General features: G+C 54.9%; 2 protein-coding genes across 7 annotated transcripts in view; one reads left to right on the plus strand and one right to left on the minus strand.

Moving 5' to 3' along the window:
* FKRP (fukutin related protein) lies at positions 1-8,000 on the minus strand. Of its 3 annotated transcripts, none has more exons than XM_084771004.1 (3): positions 7,931-8,000; positions 6,227-6,286; positions 1-2,779 (listed from the first exon to the last, which is right to left on the minus strand). In XM_084771004.1, the coding sequence occupies exon 3, from the start codon at positions 2,735-2,737 to the stop codon at positions 1,253-1,255; it is 1,485 nt and encodes a 494-aa protein (XP_084627130.1). In that variant the 5' UTR covers positions 2,738-2,779; positions 6,227-6,286; positions 7,931-8,000; the 3' UTR covers positions 1-1,252. The 3 variants fall into 3 exon arrangements, with proteins under 3 accessions (XP_084627130.1, XP_084627132.1, XP_084627131.1); XM_084771006.1 differs by having other exon boundaries at positions 6,227-6,288; positions 7,936-7,955; XM_084771005.1 differs by lacking the exon at positions 7,931-8,000 and adding an exon at positions 7,870-7,888 and having other exon boundaries at positions 6,227-6,290.
* Positions 7,520-17,932, plus strand: part of STRN4 (striatin 4) — a 25,816-nt gene continuing 15,403 nt past the window's right edge. The window contains exons 1-4 of one of the 4 annotated variants that reach the window (XM_084770996.1): positions 7,520-7,852; positions 13,542-13,645; positions 14,247-14,320; positions 15,715-15,793. In XM_084770996.1, coding sequence (XP_084627122.1) covers positions 7,568-7,852; positions 13,542-13,645; positions 14,247-14,320; positions 15,715-15,793 — 542 coding nt within the window. In that variant the 5' untranslated portion in view covers positions 7,520-7,567. Of the gene's footprint in view, positions 7,853-11,428; positions 11,805-13,541; positions 13,646-14,078; positions 14,115-14,151; positions 14,321-15,714; positions 15,794-17,932 lie in introns of those variants that run through there. The other 3 variants (XM_084770999.1, XM_084770997.1, XM_084770998.1) reach the window with 3 other exon arrangements.

The raw sequence follows: 17,932 nt of genomic DNA on the forward strand, positions 1-17,932 counted from the left end.
TTCGTCTTGAATTTTTAAAATTTAAAGTAGCATAATTTAAGTCGTGTTTAACAATATACAGCCAGGCAGTAGCAATTTGAACATAATATAAATAAATGCATGATCAAATAAGGTAATCTTTTTTTTTTTTAACCTGTTAAATGGCACAGCCACCGTAAGGCCCCACTTGGGTACTATTTCTACAGTGGGACCTAAAGAAGCGAAGTGTGGGCTTTGAAATGATGACCTGAATCCAAGTCCCCTGCTGGCCACTTCCTAAACTCTCTGGTTATAGATACGTAACCGTCATTTTGGCCTCAGTTTTCCTCCCCGGAAAATGTATGTAATAGCAGCTGTCACTTCAGGGGGGTGGGAGTGAGGATACATCCGTCTGTGTGGATGCCTGGGCCCCAGTAAGCTCTCCTTACAACTGTGCGCGATGACGAAGGTTTACCCCTGCTGGCAGGTGCAGGGAAACAGGTGCAGAGGACTGAAATGAAGAGGTAATATGCCCGCCACGATCCCAGAGCAAAGTTCTTAGTCCTCCAGGAGCACGATGGGGTTAGAAGCAGCAGATACTTCACGCGGCGCTCTTGAAGAAAAGTGCCACATTCAGAGAGGACGAGAGGTGGCCAGTGCTGTCCCACCTCCCAGAGCCACCCCAAGAAAACCGGAGATGAGGGCTGTGAAGTTGAGGCGTTGGGCGGGCATCAAAGACGAACAGGAACGGGACGGACGCGCCCTCTAGTGGAGGAAGCAAACACTACAGCTAAGGGTCCTGAGGATTCTAGACACCGACGGAGGCCCAATAACTAACTGGTCCAGGGCCACCTAAGTTGTATGTGGTAGGCTGAGGCTGGCTGGTCAGTCCTTCGGTCCTACGGCGCTTGAAATATAGGGCAGAGACTATGAAGATGGACTCAAATCCTTCGGCTTTGACGTCACTTTCCTCCATTACGAGGATGGGCAAGGAGGTCTCCACACATAGCCCCATCTCATGGCTTAACCAAAAAAAAAAAAAAAAAAAAAAAAAAGAATCTATGTGCTGCTCCAGTCTTTGGCTGGGTTCTGCTTCCTGCCAAAGCTAGACTTGTCCTGCGGACTACCTCGTCTTCCTTGGCCAGTTCACCTCTTTTTTTTCTCTCCAGTGCACAACGCTACTGCCCAATCAAACAAACACACCCAGATCCACACAGAACTCCAAAGGCAAAGAACAGATAGATTCCTGTACCCTGCTGTTCCTCTCCTGGCCCCAGACACGGGCACAAGGGCTTCAGCCGCCTGCCAAGCTTAAAAGTGCAGGGTTGGGGTACTCTGGGTTCTCAATGACCCCGGGCCCGAACTTGAGCTCCAGGAAGCGGCGGTAGTTGTTAGGGGCCTGTGCCATGAAGCCGGCAAAGGGCAGGGGAACCAGCGGCTGCAGGAAGTGCTCCGGGAACTCAACATCCTGCCGGTGGTCCAGCCACGTGTCCTTGGTCATGACCCCATTGCGGGGATAGAAGGGCCACAGGTCTACGTGCAGGTGGTTGCTCTCGCTGTACTGCACTCGGAAGAAGTCGCCCTCCACCGCCTTCTCCCACACGAAGCCGCGTTCATCCACTACCGAGCCAGCTTCGGCGCCCCGCAGCTGCTCGCAGTTGCCCACGTCCTCCAGGTAGATGCCCAGGTCTACGTCATAGTCCCATGGGATGATGTCGCCGTGGCGGGCTGCACCCAGCAGCGAGCCGCCCTCCAGCCAGTAGCGCACGCCCGCCGCCTCCAGCACCCCCACCACGTAGCGCGCAGTCTCGCGCAGGGCGCGCAGGCAGCAAGGTGGTGTCCAGCGGCCCTCGTACAGGTAGGCGGGTGTGTCGCCCGCCACGGTACCGAAGCAGCGCGCGCTCTCCTTGCTGCAGCCGAACCACTCGAGCCGACCCCCCTCCCAGTTCACCAGGCGGATACCCAGCGAGCGCAGCAGCGCCGCCCTCCGTGAGCGCCCCTCGCGTTCCGCCTTCCAGCGCGCGTGGGCGGTGGTCAGCGGGGGTTGGCGCGCCGCGGAGAAGGTCAAGTCCAGCAGCTGCACTGTCCAGCCGCGCAGGGCGGTCTGCAGAAAGAGGCTGGTGGCCAGGGGCCGCGCCAGGGGCGCCGAGAGGTTGAAGAGGTCGCGGGAGCGCAGCACGAGCACCGCGTCGCCATCCAAGGCGTCACAGCGGGGCGCGCTGGGCGCTGGGCCGTAGCGTGCGGTCCACTCCCGCAGGCTGATGTTCAGCGCCAGGCACCGTGCAGGGTTGGCGGTGGCGACCGGGGCGGCCACCAGGCGGGCGCTGCTTCCTCGGAGCGCCTCCACCATCCGCTCCAGGTGGCCTGGTGACTCAGCCCGCGCTCCGTCAGGCACCAGGGCCACGAACTCGGTAGCCACGTAGGTCTCTGGGCGCGAGGCCGCAGCTGGCCGGTCCAGGGCCGGCTGGAGCAGCGCCAGGCGAACATTAGGGATGCGAGGCAAGGCCAGGGGTGGGTAAGGGAGTGTATCGGCCGCCACCACCACGGGCTGGGCCGGGTCCTGCTGCAGGAAGGAATCCACCAGCTCTGGTACCGCGTTGTCAAAAGCCTCAAATTCCCGAATTAGGACGGTGACTCGGGGACCAACGGCAGGAGTCCGGCGGGGGGCCCGGGCCCGGGAGTTTCTGGGCTGGTGTTGTAGCCAGGACACATAGAAGAACACTAGGAGATTGAGGATGATGGCGGCTGCCAGGGCAGCCCAGCAGCGGGTGAGCCGCATGGGGCCCCGATGTCAGACCCTAGCCTTGGGGTCCAGGGCATCCTGGGGAGATAGGATGAAAACGGAGTCTGGAACAAGTTGTTAGCATTCCCCTCCCTCAAACTCTCAGCTCCTCTGCCTGGATCTGATCTCAGACTCTCCAGGACTACTTAGGCTGGCTTATGCCCCTGCCCAAGGCGGACCACTTGAAATTGTCACTTCATCCGGAGGGGGTCGCTGTTCCCCACTCAACTACACTGTGAGTTCTTAAGTTCTTAGGTTAACATGTCAAGGAAGGCCTGTTTAAAACTAAAACCCAAAACCGAACTTAACCCCCCAGCCCCCAACGAACAAACAATGCTGGTTGCTGCCAGCGGGTGGAGGAAGGGTGTAGACTTTTGATTTTTCTTGAGATGCTAGAGAGGCTAGGGCACTCACTACCCATGCTAGATAAATGATCTACCAAGCCACACTCCCAGCCCCTCACTGGTGGATCCAGGCAAATAGTTTAAACACACCCTCAGCACCCAGGTTTAGTTTTTGCAAGATGAAACACTTCTGGCGCCTTATTTGCCCAACAAAGAGAGCGTGTTTAAAGGGAGGAGTGTGTGGTTTCACACAATATTCCAGGCCACGCAGCAGAGGCCAGCCTTGGACTGCTGACCTTCCTGTAGCCACACAGTTGTAAATGTACTTAGCGCGACTGGACTGTGTGTGCAAGACTGGTTAAGATGATGCGTTTGACGGAAAGTGTATTAGGTCAGTTTTTAAAAGCCGCAGTACAGCCTGTAATCCAGCCCTTGGAAAGTGGAAGCAAGGGGCTGGGAGGGCAAGGCAAGCATGGGCTGCATGGTGAGACTTTACTGCCTCAAGGAACAAAAGAAAAAGCAAAATGCAAAAATCCAAAAGCAGAGCCGGGCATGGTGGCTCATGCCTTTAATCCCAGCACTCGGGAGGCAGAGGCAGGTGGATTGCTGTGTGTTCGAGGGCAGCCTGGTCTACAAAGTGAGTCCAGGACAGCCAAGGCTAACACAGAGAGACCCTGTCTCAAAAAACCAAAAAAAAAAAAAAAAAAAAAAATCCAAAAGCAGGATGGGCAGGAGGAAAGAAGCAACAGTTGCTGCTCTTTAACCTTTAACCCCAGCACTCAGGAGGCAGGTGCAGGTGGATCTCATGAGTTCAAAGCCATTCTGGTCTACAAAGTGGATTCCAGGATAGCCAGGGCTACAGGCTGTATTTTTTAATTTATATATTATTATTAATTTTATTAGTTGTTTGGTTTTTTGGGACAGGGTTTCTCTGTGTAACAGCCCTGCCTGTCCTGCACTCATTTTGTAGGCCAGGCTGGCCTCAAACTCACATCGATCCGCCTGCTTCTGCCTCCCGAATGCTGGGATTAAAGGCTTGCACCACCATGCCCGGTCTTCTGTATTTTATTTTTTATTTAAAAGAGGGCTGGGCTGGAGAGATGGCTCAGAGGTTAAGAGCACTGACTGCTCTTCCAAAGGTCCTGAATTCAATTCCCAGCAACCACATGGTGGCTCACAACCATCTATAATGTGGTCTGATGCCCTCTTCTGGCCTGCAGGGGTACATGCAGACAGAGCACTGTATACATAATAAATAAAAGGGGGGCAGGGGGCATAGATTAGCAATAGAGGGCTAGTCTAAAATTCACCATCGAGGGGTCCCCTGGGGGTGTGGCTTTTAGTGACATAACTGCACAGCATAAAAAGGTATTTTATGTTTAATCCACAATACAATAAAGAAGAGTGAGTGTGGTGTGTGTGTGTTTGTGTGTGTTCGTGTGTGCGTGTGTGTGTGTGTGTGTGTGTGTGTAATCAACCAACCAAATAAACACAAAACAGGGCTGGAGTGGCGTGATGGCTGCTCACAACTTGTCTGTAACTCCAGTTCCAGGGGCTCTGATGCCCTTTTCTGGCTCCTGTGGGCACCAGGCACATATGTGGTGCACAGACATGCATGCAGGCAGAACACTCAAACACACATTTAAATAAAAATAAAGTGAGGAAACTGAGACACAGAGAGGTGAAGTCACGTGCTCAAAGTCACACAGCTGAGAAGGACATGGGATTTGAAACAAGAAGAAGGTAGCTCCGAATCCTGCTTCAATGGGCACAGTAGCGCTTGCCCTTAATCCCAGAATTCTAGGGGCAGAAACAGTGTGTGTGTGTGTGTGTGTGTGTGTGTGTGTGTGTGTGTGTGTGTATGAGTTTGGCAGCAGCCGGGGGTACACAACAAGACCTTGTCTCAAAAACCAAAAAACCCTAGTAAACTGTCATGTTGAGATGGGGGTTCTCAGCCAGACGTGGCGGCGCACGCCTTTAATCCCAGCACTCGGGAGGCAGAGGTAGGCGGATCGCTGTGAGTTCGAGGCCAGCCTGGTCTACAAAGTGAGTCCAGGATAGCCAAGGCTACACAGAGAAACCCTGTCTGAGAGAGAGAGAGAGATAGAGAGAGAGATGGGGTTCTCCTTTGAAGGCTGGCTGTGAACTAAGAACCTCTTGCCTTCGCACTGCTGGGATTACAGGCATATGCCACTATGTCTACCCAACTCTGATTCTTTTTTTGCCATCAATCACATAGCCCAATTCTTACACTAAAACTCATAAGCCTTTTCCAGCGCTAAGTTGACAGGCGCTTGTAAAGCTGAATATGGCACGTGGCTTATCAACCGGAAGTCAGAATATCAGCAAGCAGGTACTTACCAAGTACTCTGTGCCAGGGTGTTTTGTGTTTGTTTTTGAGACAGGGTCTCCATGTGGGCCAGGCTGACCTTGAACTAGGGATGTAGCTGAGGGTTGACTCTACCTGCCAAGGGCTGGGCTGGGATTACAAGCATGTACCACCATCTTCCACAAGCACTCCACTAGCTGAGCTATATTCTCAGCCAAAGCCCAGCCCTCTGTGTTCAGAGATCTGCAATGGGGCAGCTCTGAGCCAGGCAAACCAGAACAACTTAGTGGTAATAAGGTCAGAGACCAGCAGGGGGCATGAGTGAGCATCACTGGTCACGGGAGGGAGAGGGACACTGAGTTCTTACTGGTTTTCCATCCTTTCCCCCAAATATCATGTATGCTGGATGAGGCGTTAAATGCTTATAATCCCAGTCCTGGAGAGGTGGAGGCAGGAGGATTAAAAACATTCCAAAGCAACAGCCAACAGCCAACAGCCAAACAGTGCTTAAAGTCTGCTGAGATGGCCCAGCAGGTAAAAGTGCTGGACTAACCTCAGTTTAGTCTCCAGGACCCAAACAACAGAATCAATTCCAGCAAGCTGTCCTCTGACCTCCATGCATGCGTGTGCACACAACAAATAAACAATTGAAAAAATTTAAAATGTATGTAAGTGTATTACTTGGAATTGGCCTGAGCCTTATCACCCACAATAGGTACAAAAAGGAGATCTATTCAGGAAAGCCTTTAAGCACATAGGAAGGGCAGTATCCGTGTGGCCACTGTGACATCAAGGGCACCAAGGGACTCTTACCTCCCTAGGTTTCAGGCTGAGGGTGATTAAGGAGGGTGGTCCCACCTTGGGTCATCTGGGCTGCTGAGGGAGGAACCAGAAAACATCAAATGAGCCAACACCACACAACTAAGTGCAATTTCATTCTACCGACAGAAGCAACATTTACAAAGCCAAGGGTTCTTTTTTTCCTGTCCGGAGTCCATAAACTTGGTTTTACACCTTCAACCATCTGGGAAGTGGGGAGTAATCAACCGTTAGCTATACCTATCCCTCTTCCATATGATGGTGTCCAGAAGAAGGGCAGAAGCGCCAGCAGCTGTTACCATGACAACCCCTCCCCCAGACACACGCATCCTTTGGAGATAATCCTAAAACATCCCCTATCTTCCTGGACCTGGTTCCTAGGATCACTAGAAGGTGGGTGATTGCCCTGTGACTGTAGCCAGGACGTGGCTTTGTTTCTCATCCTCCCTGGAAATGGTCCAGGCCCTGTAACCATAGCAACTGTCCCACAGCAGCACTTCTCTTCTAAATAAAAACACCTGGTTGGTTTGTCCATGGACCTCCCATATGGGAAGGGGAGATGGTTTCCATGGTAATGCCAACTGGGTTGGATGGGGAGGGGGTGGGGCAGAGGAATGTCTTTGGGGCTGGGTACTCCTCTACCTGAGCAGAAGGTGAAGGAAGGTTGCTATAGCAACTGATGAGGATAGGGTCAGAAGCACCACCAGGGACTTGGGTTACCTTAGCAACCTCCTCCTGGTGCAGTGATAGTAGAGGATGGGACTCCACATAATGAAAAACGGGAGGGGGGGGGGCTGGAAGAGGTCTCCAGGTTGGCTAGGGTTACTATGACAACCGACATGGTCAGGACTCAGAACGGGGTCCACTCCCCACCCCAGGCAGTCTATTCCTCCCCCCCCCCCCGCCTTAAAAAGTGAAAGTGATGGGGGGGGAGGTGTATTTACATCTGTATAGGGATAGGGCTCTGACACTGGGTGGAGGGGGGAAGCCAGAAAGAAGTCCAGTCTCATTCCCGCAAAGGAGACAATTGAGAGGGGCGGCGTAGGACCTTTGCCTAAGTTGAGGCAGCCCCTCCCGGTCCCTGTCTGCAACCCCCGCTCCCCCCCCCCCCGCGCACGCGCAAGCACCATCGAGGGGTGGGGGTGGGGGTAGTGGACCCGGGTGGGCGAGGCTCGCGCTCAGCCCCGGGGCTCGCCACCGCTCCCCTCGCCCCCGCCGAGAGAGCGCGCGCGCGCACGCGATCCGGAGGGTGTGTGTGTGTGTGTCAGTGCGAAGCTGCGCGTCCGCGCAGGCGCGCGAGGCACAGCGGGCGCGCGGGCCGGCCCGGGGGCCTCCATGATGGAGGAGCGAGCGGCCGCCGCGGTCGCATCGGCCGCCTCCTCCTGTCGCCCTCTGGGCTCGGGCACGGCTCCCAACCCGGCGGCGGCGGCGGCCCCGGCCTCCAGCCCTGCTCCCGGGCCCGTCCCGGTAGGTAAAGGAGGTGGCGGCGGAGGCAGCCCGGGCCCCACGGCGGGCCCGGAGCCCCTCAGCCTGCCAGGGATCCTGCACTTTATCCAACACGAGTGGGCACGCTTCGAAGCCGAGAAGGCCCGCTGGGAGGCCGAGCGCGCCGAGCTGCAGGTGAGCGCCGCCGCTGTCGCCGCCGCCGCCGCCGCCCTCCCGCGCCCCCCGCCCCAGCCTTGCCCGGCCTCGCCTCACCCGCCGCCGCCGCCGCCGCCGCCGCTGCCGCCATCTTGGAGCAATGGCCGCCGGGACGGCCGGGAGGGGGCGGGCGGGGACGGCGACGGGCCAGCGGCGGGGTCCCCGGGGCCTCGGGGCGGGACGCGGGCCGGGTCGGGGCCGAGCCGGGTCGGCGGGGGAGCAACGAGTGGGAGTGACGGGCCCAAGCCTAAGGGCGTCTGGGCGATGTGACTCGGGGTCCTCGGGGACGGAGTGCTGAGAAAGTGGATTGGGGGGATCTGGGCGAATCGATAACGCCACACCTCGCATCCGGATCCTAAAGCAGATGCTGGCTGTCAGGGTGGGATGGACGGGGGTGTCTTGTGGGGTGACACACTCTTGACATCCCCTGGGTGCAAGGAGTGAAGAGAGGAAGTCTGGGAGCTGGGATCGGGGCGGGGGTAGCTTGGGGGAGTGTCCGGCGTGGGGGAATTGAAAGGTGGCTGTGTGAGGACTTCTGAGGGTGGGAGGAAGGTTTACGGGAGATGTCCCAGGATGAAGTGGGTGGCCTCCTGTCCAAGAAGGACACTTTGGGGGGGATGTCGGGGAGGAGGGGGTCGTTTGGGCGGAATCACAGAGAGGGCAAGAGGGCGTACCTTAGGCTCCCCTAGGAGAGCTGGAGAGAGGGGAGCGACAGTTTGGGGGCTTGGAGGGATCCGAGTGGATGGTTCAGGTATCGAAAGATGTGAAGATGTTAAGTAGGAAGCCCTGAACTGTAGGGGCGTCTGTTGGGTAGATGTAGCGTGAAGCCAAGAGCACCTGTGTTGCACCCGGTGAAAAGAAATGGAGGTGCCTTTGGGTGAAAGGGAAAGACAGGGTAAGGAGAGACTCCGGGAGAAAAGTGTGTGTGCAAGGTGCTGACAAAGACCTAGAAGGTCTGTGGAAAAGAGCGTGCCAGGTGACTGATGCCTCATGGAACAGGAGTTGGGCTGGGCTTCTGTGTGTGACCTTGAGAAAGGTACAGCCTGTGGAGTGTGACCATTAGGATCTAGGCAGTCAGAAAGGTGGGCACTTCCAAGGCCCTCAGGGATGGGCCACCAGGAGTCAGATGCTTCGTAAGATGGGATGTTATGAACAAAAAATAGCCAGTATTTGGCTTTCTGGCAACCCATCTCTCTGTTTCCAGTGTGCTCTTTCCCTGTCTAATTGAGGTAGGGCCCCAAACAAGTGACTTGACTCAAATTTTGCCCATGGGATGAACGGAGGGAGCGCTCTACTTTTGCGTGTTTCTCTTCCATCCTGGGCAGGTGGTAGCTGAGGCTGGGGGGGTGGGAGAGAAATCCTTATGTAAGTGCTCCTCGTGTTGTGCCCAACTCTAACCAAGGCCCTTTCCCAGCATACATCTCATCAGATCCTCTCAATACCCCCATTATGTAGGCAGGGCCAATGTCATTACCTCACTCAGCAATAATGACAGCAGCTGCTATTTATTCAGGGCATATTATGTGCCTGACACTGTATTAAGTATTACGATATATGCTGTCGTTTAATTCTTGTAGCGTTCCAAGAGGGGGAAACGGTATCCCTTCCTCTCTCTTTTTAATAAGCAGAGGAGGAACGGGGTTTCGAGAAGACAAATATTGTGGGTCACAGCTGCGGGTGGCTGTGTTGACCTGTGTCTTTTCCCTCTCAGCACTAGCAGCACTAGTGAGGAAAGTCTCCAGGGGAGTTCACAGGCCTCACCAGGTTACCCGAGCCATCCTAGCAGAGTGCGGGGCTGACTCTTGGTCTCTGGAACTTGGCTTGAGTACAGATGACAGCATCCACTTTAACATCTCCGCCTCCCTGGCTGTGTACTCACACTTACCATCCTCCTGCCTCAGCACTCTAAGTGTTAGGATTGCAGGTGTGCGCTCCCTCCTGATGAGAGATGTGTGTCTGTCCCCTCACTTAGGAACCTTTTGTGGCACTCACGGAGAACAGTCTGTGGGGCTGCGGCATCAATCGTCACTTACTTTGTGCTTTTGATACATTATGTGTCAAACATCAGGCTGTGTGTGTGTGTGTATGTGTGTGTGTGCGCGCGCGTGCGCGCGCGTGTGCCCGCCCTAGAGCGAGTGAAAATGTGCTAGGATATAGCACTTTGTGGCTCTTTATAAGGTCTACTTTTTAGTTTCCTTTTCCTATCAGCACAGAGGGCTCGTATTTTTCATAACCCTGTAGTGTTCCCTTTGGGTATTTAGACCATAACTCATTTATCTTGACCCTTGTCACTGGATTTTGAGGATTATTTCTACCTTTCCCCCTGCCAGAAATGGCTTCGAGGCCTCAAGACACTGCTCAGTTGGTAAAGTACACATTGTGCAAGTATGAGGGACCTGAGTTTGATTCCCCAGAACCCCCCACTTAAAAAAAAAAAAAAGCTAGGCACGGTGGCACACACTTGTAGTCCAGTACTGGAGAAGTGAGGCAGGGTCTCGCTGTGTAGCTATGGCTGTATTGGAACTCTATACATAGGTCAATAGATGGGGCTGCCCTTAAACTCAGAGACACCCTTCCTACACCTCACCCCCACATACGTCTGCCTCCTGAGTGCTTGAGTTAAAGGCACTCGCTACCACATCTGGCCTCTTTTTATTTTTTTGATTCAGGTCTTACTCTGTAGCCCAGGATAGCCTCGAACTCACAATGCTTGTGCTCAGCCTCTGGAGTGCTGGAGTTACAGGCCATGATAGGAGTTATCCCATCCTTTATAATGGGTGTGCACCGGCACATCTGGCAAGCAGCACTCCTTCTCTGCAGTCTTTCTCCTGCCCAGCAGTCAGGCCTCCTTTTTGTTTTTGTATTTGTTTTTGTTTTTTGAGACAGGGTCTCTCTGTGTAGCCTTGACTGTCTTAGACTTGCTTTGTAGACCAGGCTGGCCTCGAACTCACTGTGATCTGCCTGTCTCTGCCTCCTGAGTGTTGAGATTAAAGGTGTGCACCACCATGCCCGGCCACTCAGGCCTTCTGAAGGCCAACTCCCATGAGACCCTTCATGACTGGGCAGCGTCAGCACTGAGGAGCTGGTCCTGGGTGTTTAGGATATGAAACCCACTGTGCAGCCAGTGCCCAGGACACCCTTGGGAAGAGGGCTCAGAGCAGAGAAGTGGTGGAGGTGTACTCTGATAATCAGTGGAAATGTGTGGGCATGGGTGGCTCCTGCCCTCAGAAGCTTCTAGACCATTGGAAGAGGCTGCTTTATTCAGGAGACTGCACTCATGCATGTAGTCAGTTGTGGGGCTCTGCTGTATGCTCCTGAGAAGGGCGCTGTGGGGAGAGGTCTGAACCTCATGTCTTTGTGATGGAGAGAATAGATGAGGTGCCAAGGAGAAGTGTGCGGTCCCCTCCTCCCCTCAGCCTCCTGGGCACTCTGGGATCCAGTGGGCACTCGCTGATGGGAAGGTCTGCAGCAGGAATGGCTCTGTGTTCAGGAGGATGCTGCCTTAGAGAGCGGAGCATGCTGGGAGAGATGGCAGTCCCAAGTCAGAACTCAGGGCATTGGGGCCCCGGGACTGGAGGGCATGGCACTCCCGGCTCCCAGCTTGCCTGCTGCTGTCATGTAAAGAGACAGACAGACGGGCTAGTGCCAAAACTTCCCATTTCTGGTGGGATTCCACTGATCGAAAACACTTCAGCCACATCTTCCTGGTTCTCCTTCCTCTTTTCCACCAGAGGAACTGGGAAGAGGACAGCAGAACGAGAGGCTGCTGGCGAGACCCCCACTCATCCCTTCTCAGTGCTTCTGGGCTTTAAACAAGTTTTCATTGCATTAATTTATTCGCATGTGTGCCAAGACTACAGGTATTAATGCCATCATATCAAATTTTATGTGGTGCTGGAGATCACATAAGCTGGAGCTTCATGCATGCTGGGTGAGCACCCCCAACATCCTCAGTCCTGTCCTAGGGTTCCTTTTTTTGTTTGTTTGTTTTTTCTCAGGACAGGGTTTCTCTGTGTAGCCTTGGCTATCCTGGACTCACTTTGTAGACCAGGCTGGCCTCGAACTCACAGTGATCCACCTGCCTCTGCCTCCCGAGTGCTGGGATTAAAGGTGTGCACCACCACCGCCCAGCTCCAGGGTTTCTTTGGCTATTCCTTTTATTGGGTTGCCTCTTCTTTGAGCTTTGCTAAATTCACAAGTGTAATGACTTTGGTGACATGCACACCTGGTTGTAGCTTTCTTCTGTGGCTTCTCTGTGCTCTTCCAATAGACACCATGTTTATCTCTGTGGCCCGTGGTCCTTTCAGCCCACTCTCTTCACTCTGATGCAACCTTGATGTACTTTTATTTAAGAGTGCCTTCAATCTACCCTGCCTGCTTGTCTCTGTCTTCTGCTTACAATTCCCTCCTCTTAGCTAGCTTCTGGTCAGCCTCAGTTCTCTGTTAACCCTGGGTAAAAGCGGAGGTGAGAGATAGCAAGCCTTGGGCAGGGGGACAGGGCAGATAGGTCCCTGCTATGCTAGCCCGAAGGAGAGGCTAAGCAGCATGGCTGGACGTCTGACCACTGCCTGAAGAATCAGCCACGTCAGCCTGGAAGCACTTTAGCAGACCTGTGATGTGCAGAAAGCAGGGCATCAGGAAGACAGTGTCCCCAGGGGCCTGGCCTCCCAGGCGCTTTTCCTGATGTCAAGGGTTAGGTCCCCTTGACTAGCTGGCTGTTTGAACTAGTGGACACAGAGAGAGAATGAAGAAAGGTTAAGGCAGGGACTGACACAGCAGCCCTCACTGCAGGCTGGGGCAGCGTGTGAGGGACAGTGCCCACCGTGGTCCACTCTCTCAGCAGAGGAAGACCCCATGCGCTACTTAGTGTCTGCAGCACACGAGCTGTATAGCCAGGCCTGGCTCTCAGGCTGCCTGGGGCAGGAACAGTGGAGCCATGCTGGGGAAGCCAGTGGGAGAGCCGTGCTCTGGGTTCTGGAACGTGATTGTGGAGCGACAGGCTTTGCCTTGAAGACTGGCGGCCCAGTGTCTCTAATGACCTGTTGACAGACTGGAGCCGACTGGGGCAGCCCAAGCTTGCAGGCAGAGAAGAGAGCTTGGCAGGAACCGGAGACTGTGTCTGGGGCACATCTCCTCATGCCTTGGGCGGCATAAAGCTCCGAACAGCTTCTGCATTGCAGTGGGAGCTGATCCCACCTCCTACTCTTGTCCCTGAGCGCCAGAAGTAGCTTCCTACGCCTCCCAGCAACAGATGCTCTGAAGGAATAGTAGGACGCCACCTCCACCAGCAACCATAGGGACAGCAGCTCTGATGGGGGCGGGAGGAGTCCAGGGCTGTTAATACTTAACACCCCCAACAGCACCGCTGACCTAACTCCTCAGAAGGCCACAGCCACGTCAGGTTGGATTGTCCCTGTTTGAAGTTCATGGGTTAAAGATGACTCCAGTTTTTTTTATTTTTTATTTTTCCTTTTTTAAAAGATAGAGCCTTATCTTAGCCCATACTGGACTTGAACTCTTAGTAATCCCTCTGCCTCGGGCTCCCAAGACCCTGGAGGTGGGCCTAGCATGTCCTCTCTTCTCACTGTTGTGGAGGGGCTGGCGCTGTGCATGAATAAGGAGGGAGGTGTGTCCCCTGATCTCTGCCATCCTCTCTCTCCCGTCCCAGGCCCAGGTGGCTTTCCTCCAGGGTGAGAGGAAAGGCCAAGAGAATCTGAAGACAGACCTGGTGCGGCGCATCAAGATGCTGGAGTACGCGCTGAAGCAGGAGAGGTGAGCCCTGCCCCAGCCAGGGATGCCACTGATCCAGACGGGTGACCGGCGGCTAGCCACGCTCCTGCCAGCAAAGGCGGCTTCTCCGTTCATCCCTAGGAGTGGGGTGAAGCAGATGACAGCCGCATTAGGGCTGTGGCGAACCTGCTATGTGCCCCAATTCTGGACAGCTGCTACCTTGCTTGTTCTTGCCGTAATCTGCCGGTGTTGCTGGCCATGGTTCTGGGGCGGAGCTGAGGCAGCAGGAGAAGGGCAGCTGGGAGAATCCTAGAGCTGGGGCATGTGGGTCCAGGAGTAGATGGGGGGCCCTGGGGTCCTGAGTTGGGTCCGGGAATGGATGGGCCCTGGGGTCCTGAGGTGGGTCCGGCAGTGGTTGGGGATCCTGGGGTCCTGAGGTGGGTCCAGGAGTGGATGGGGCCCTGGGGTCCTGAGGTGGGTCCGGGAGTGGATGGGGTCCTGGGGTCCTGAGGTGGGTCCAGGAGTGGATGGGGCCCTGGGGTCCTGAGGTGGGTCTGGCAGTGGATGGGGGCCCTGGGGTCCTGAGGTGGTCTCCTGGCCTGTCTGCTCTTCTTTCTCTACTCATTGTTGTTTGTTCTTTTAGGGCCAAATATCATAAACTGAAGTTTGGAACAGACCTGAATCAGGGGGAGAAGAAGGCAGATCTGTCAGAACAAGGTACTTCCCTTGCAGCCTCCCGTGGCACCCCCAGAGGCACCGCAGACAGCAGCCTCCCGTGGCTTTCCCAGAGGCACCCCCAGACAGCAGCCTCTCATGGCACCCCCAGAGGCACCCCAGACAGCAGCCTCCCGTGGCTCCCCCAGAGGCACCGCAGACAGCAGCCTCCCATGGCACCCCCAGAGGCACCCCAGACAGCAGCCTCCATGGCACCCCCAGAGGCACCCCCAGACAGCAGCCTCCCATGGCACCCCCAGAGGCACCCCCAGACAGCAGCCTCCCATGGCACCCCCAGAGGCACCCCCAGACAGCAGCCTCTCGTGGCACCCCCAGAGGCACCCCGGTCAGCAGCTGCTTGGTGTAGAGCAGTCACAGGTGGCCTGCGCTTCCTCTCTGCTTTATGAAAAGCAGTGGCGGCCATAGGGGTGGGATGGGGTGGAGTTGGCATCCTTGTTGTCAGACACTGTGCCCAGCCCTACCTGTCTGCCATCCTGATGTCCTCCTGGGGACATGACGGATATCTTCCTGGGGACATGACCGATGGCCCAGCAGCTCCTGCCTCCTGTTAGGAGAGTGAGTGGAACTATTTTTAGTGTGCTGCGGAAGGCATAGGGAGGACTTCATTGAAGAGGTGCTGTTTGCACTGGGCTGTCACTTAGTCATTTACCCCCAAGAACTGAAACACGAGGTGCTGGCTTCCTGTCACAGAGCAGAGGCACAGCAGAGAGCAGAACAGATGTGGGCCTGTTCTGTGGACACTGGCGGCTTAAGCTTCTGGAAGAAGGGATCAGATGCCCATGGGAGTGAGACACTAGTGTCCAGTCAGCGTAGGTGGACCCGGTGGCAAGGGCACCGGTGTGTTTGTGCTTGCCTGTGCGTGGTGCGGGGAGCTTGGTCTCAGGCCTCTGTGAAGGTCTCGCCTGCGGGGTCTGGGGAGGTCATGGTCTCATGCCGCGCTCCCCCTGCCAAGATGTAAGCTCTTGACTGGCATGGCCTGTGCATCCAGCTAGCCTTGTGGATGTCCAGTGGATACCTGATGAGTGATGCACAGAGTGGGTTTCCTAGCCAGCCTCACCTCACCTGAGAGCTGAGACCTGTGCCGCTACCCTTGCTTTTCAGCATGGGCAACACTCAGAGATGCTCCAGGAAGTGCACAGCCGGCTCAGTTCCAGCCTGCCCACTCCTTGCATAAGAAAGCAGCTGCCAGCCATACATGTGGAGGCACAGCCTAGCAGTGAGGAGAGCTTCCAGGAGAGAGAGCGAGTGGGTAGAGCGTACTCAGGAAGTAGGGACGGGCCTGTGATGGTGGCACATTCAGACTTGATGTGAGAGGAGAGAGGGTGACGGCAGGTTTCCGTGCCCTGCCTGAGACAGCTCCTCTTTTCTCCCTACAGTCTCCAACGGCCCTGTGGAGTCAGTCACACTGGAGAACAGCCCATTGGTGTGGAAGGAGGGGCGGCAGCTTCTGCGACAGTGAGTGAGGGGAGGGGTGAGACAGGATGGGGCATGAGACACACGGCATACTTGGCTCAGGAGATAAGCCCGAGGAATCCACAGGCCTTCCTGTCCCACAGCTGGAATGACCTGTCACCCAATGGGAACTAGAGGGAAGGCTTGCAGCAGGGGGCACCCCTGCACCCCGACTTGACCCTGCATGCCTCTCTGACATTTCCTTTTAAAAGAGTGATGCTGGGAAAAATATTTTTAGAAGAGTCATGTTAAGTTATAGTGGTAGTAGTTGGGGCTGGAGAGATGGCTCAGAGGTTAAGAGCACTATCTGTGCTTCCAAAGGATCGGTTCCCACCAACCACACGGTGGCTCACAACCATCCATAATGAGATCTGGTGCCTTCTGATGTGCAGGCACACATGCAGGCAGAATAATAAATAAGTGAATAGATCTTTTTTAAAAAAGTTATAGCAGTAGTAGTACCTGGGTGCTGTGGGCTCAACCCAGGCCCTCAGAGAGAAGTGAGCTCTACTGGCCTGCCCTGTGAGAAGTAAGCTGGCCTGCCTCCTGACAGGAGAAAGGCCCCAACACGGAGTCAGTGGGCCACCAGCCTGCAGCCAAATCTGGATTTTTATTACTGTAAAGATTTTAACATTTTAGGATATCTGAGAAGTAAGTAATCCTATCCTGAGGAAATGTGACCCTGTAGACGTTGGCATCTCCGCTGTCAGTCTCAATGCTTGGAGAGGTACCACGGTCTCTCAAGTGGTGTGCTCTGTGCTGTGTTAACAGCTGGGACTCTCCTTTTACTGTTCCGGTATTTGTAATGCGTTTGCTAAGTACTGTCAAATCCCTAGGTTACATAATGTTAACAATTTCATAGGGTGGAGCGTGGCTTAGGGGTTGAGCCCTTAGTTACTGTGCACTAGGCCCTGGCATCCATCCCCAGCACCACAAAAATCGCCACTGTGTAATAGGCACCCTGCTGGGAAGCCAAAGATCTCCAGAGCCAGTCCATTCTGAGGTGTTCCGCTGAGAGCTGCTTTAAAACTTTAGTCTTAGGATGTGTGGACCTCAGGAAGCTGACCCTGACTGCCCTCAGCTCAGTGTCCGCCAACCTCTGCCAGCTTAAGCAAGCACAAATAACCCAGGGGCTTGTGAAACTATCTAGTGAGAGCCAGCCTCGGTTACCGTGGATCTGCCGAGGGCCTGGCACCCCACAGCACTGCACTGTGTAACTGCTGGCTTGCCCCTGATTCTTACTGGGCCTGCAGTGCCATCTCAAGCGACTAGTCACCCCTAGAGCCACAGGGGTTCCAGATTGTCCCCTGGGAGATAAGAGCCTGGGCCACACACACGGGCATTGCAGAGATGGAACAAGCAAAGGAGGGCACAAGTGTCCAAAGGGGCCTCCAGCAGAGCAGCGAGGCAGTGTTGTCTCTTAACTTTGGAAGCCACAGATACCCAGGATTGACTTTTTCATCTTTTTCTCTTCTTTTTCCTTTAGGCCAGTCTCAGCTGGCTTCAGTTTTTTAAGTTGCAGAAGTAATAAATGCTCAGGTGTAGAAGTAAGTAGACTGATCCACAGCGCTCTCTTGTGGACTGCGGATGTAGCGCAGCGGTAGAGCGCTTGCCTCGCATGCTCAAGGCTCTGGGGCCCAACCCCAGTACTGCAGAAAAAACAGTGTACTCTTGTGTCCTGGATCCTCCCCTGCAGAGGTCACTGTTGGGCAGTTTATGTCTGTCTTCTAGGCGTCCAGGAAGCAAGCACAAGGGTGTGTCTGTGTGTGATGGAAACATACACACGCCTTCACACTCGTTTTTCCATTTTTATAAAACCTGAAGTCACTGGAACATGGAGCCTACACCATGTTCGCTGTGTTGCTGATCATAGCCATCTCTCGATGGCTCTGCCTTCGTCACCTTCTGCCTAGCGTCCATCCGTGGACATCTGGCTGTTCCTGCACGTGGGCTCTCCCCTACATGTTGGGGACACCGTGTGCCATAGCAGCGTGCATGGGGACCAGGGCTTCCATTGATAAGAATCAGAAGCCAAGCTGCTGCTCAGGGGTTGCTTCTGAAAACTGCCGTCTGCTCTTTGGTGGCCCCTCAGAAGGCTGCTGGGTTCTGCGTGGCCCCAGCAGTCAGAAGCAGCTCGCTTCA

Source organism: Acomys minous (genome assembly GCF_964271855.1).
Source record: "Acomys minous genome assembly, chromosome: 20".
Taxonomy (NCBI): Eukaryota; Metazoa; Chordata; class Mammalia; order Rodentia; family Muridae; genus Acomys; species Acomys minous.

Bases quoted from the DNA above. Each gene is read 5' to 3' on its own strand.
- FKRP (XM_084771004.1), bottom strand. From the start codon at position 2,737: ATGCGGCTCACCCGCTGCTGGGCTGCCCTGGCAGCCGCCATCATCCTC.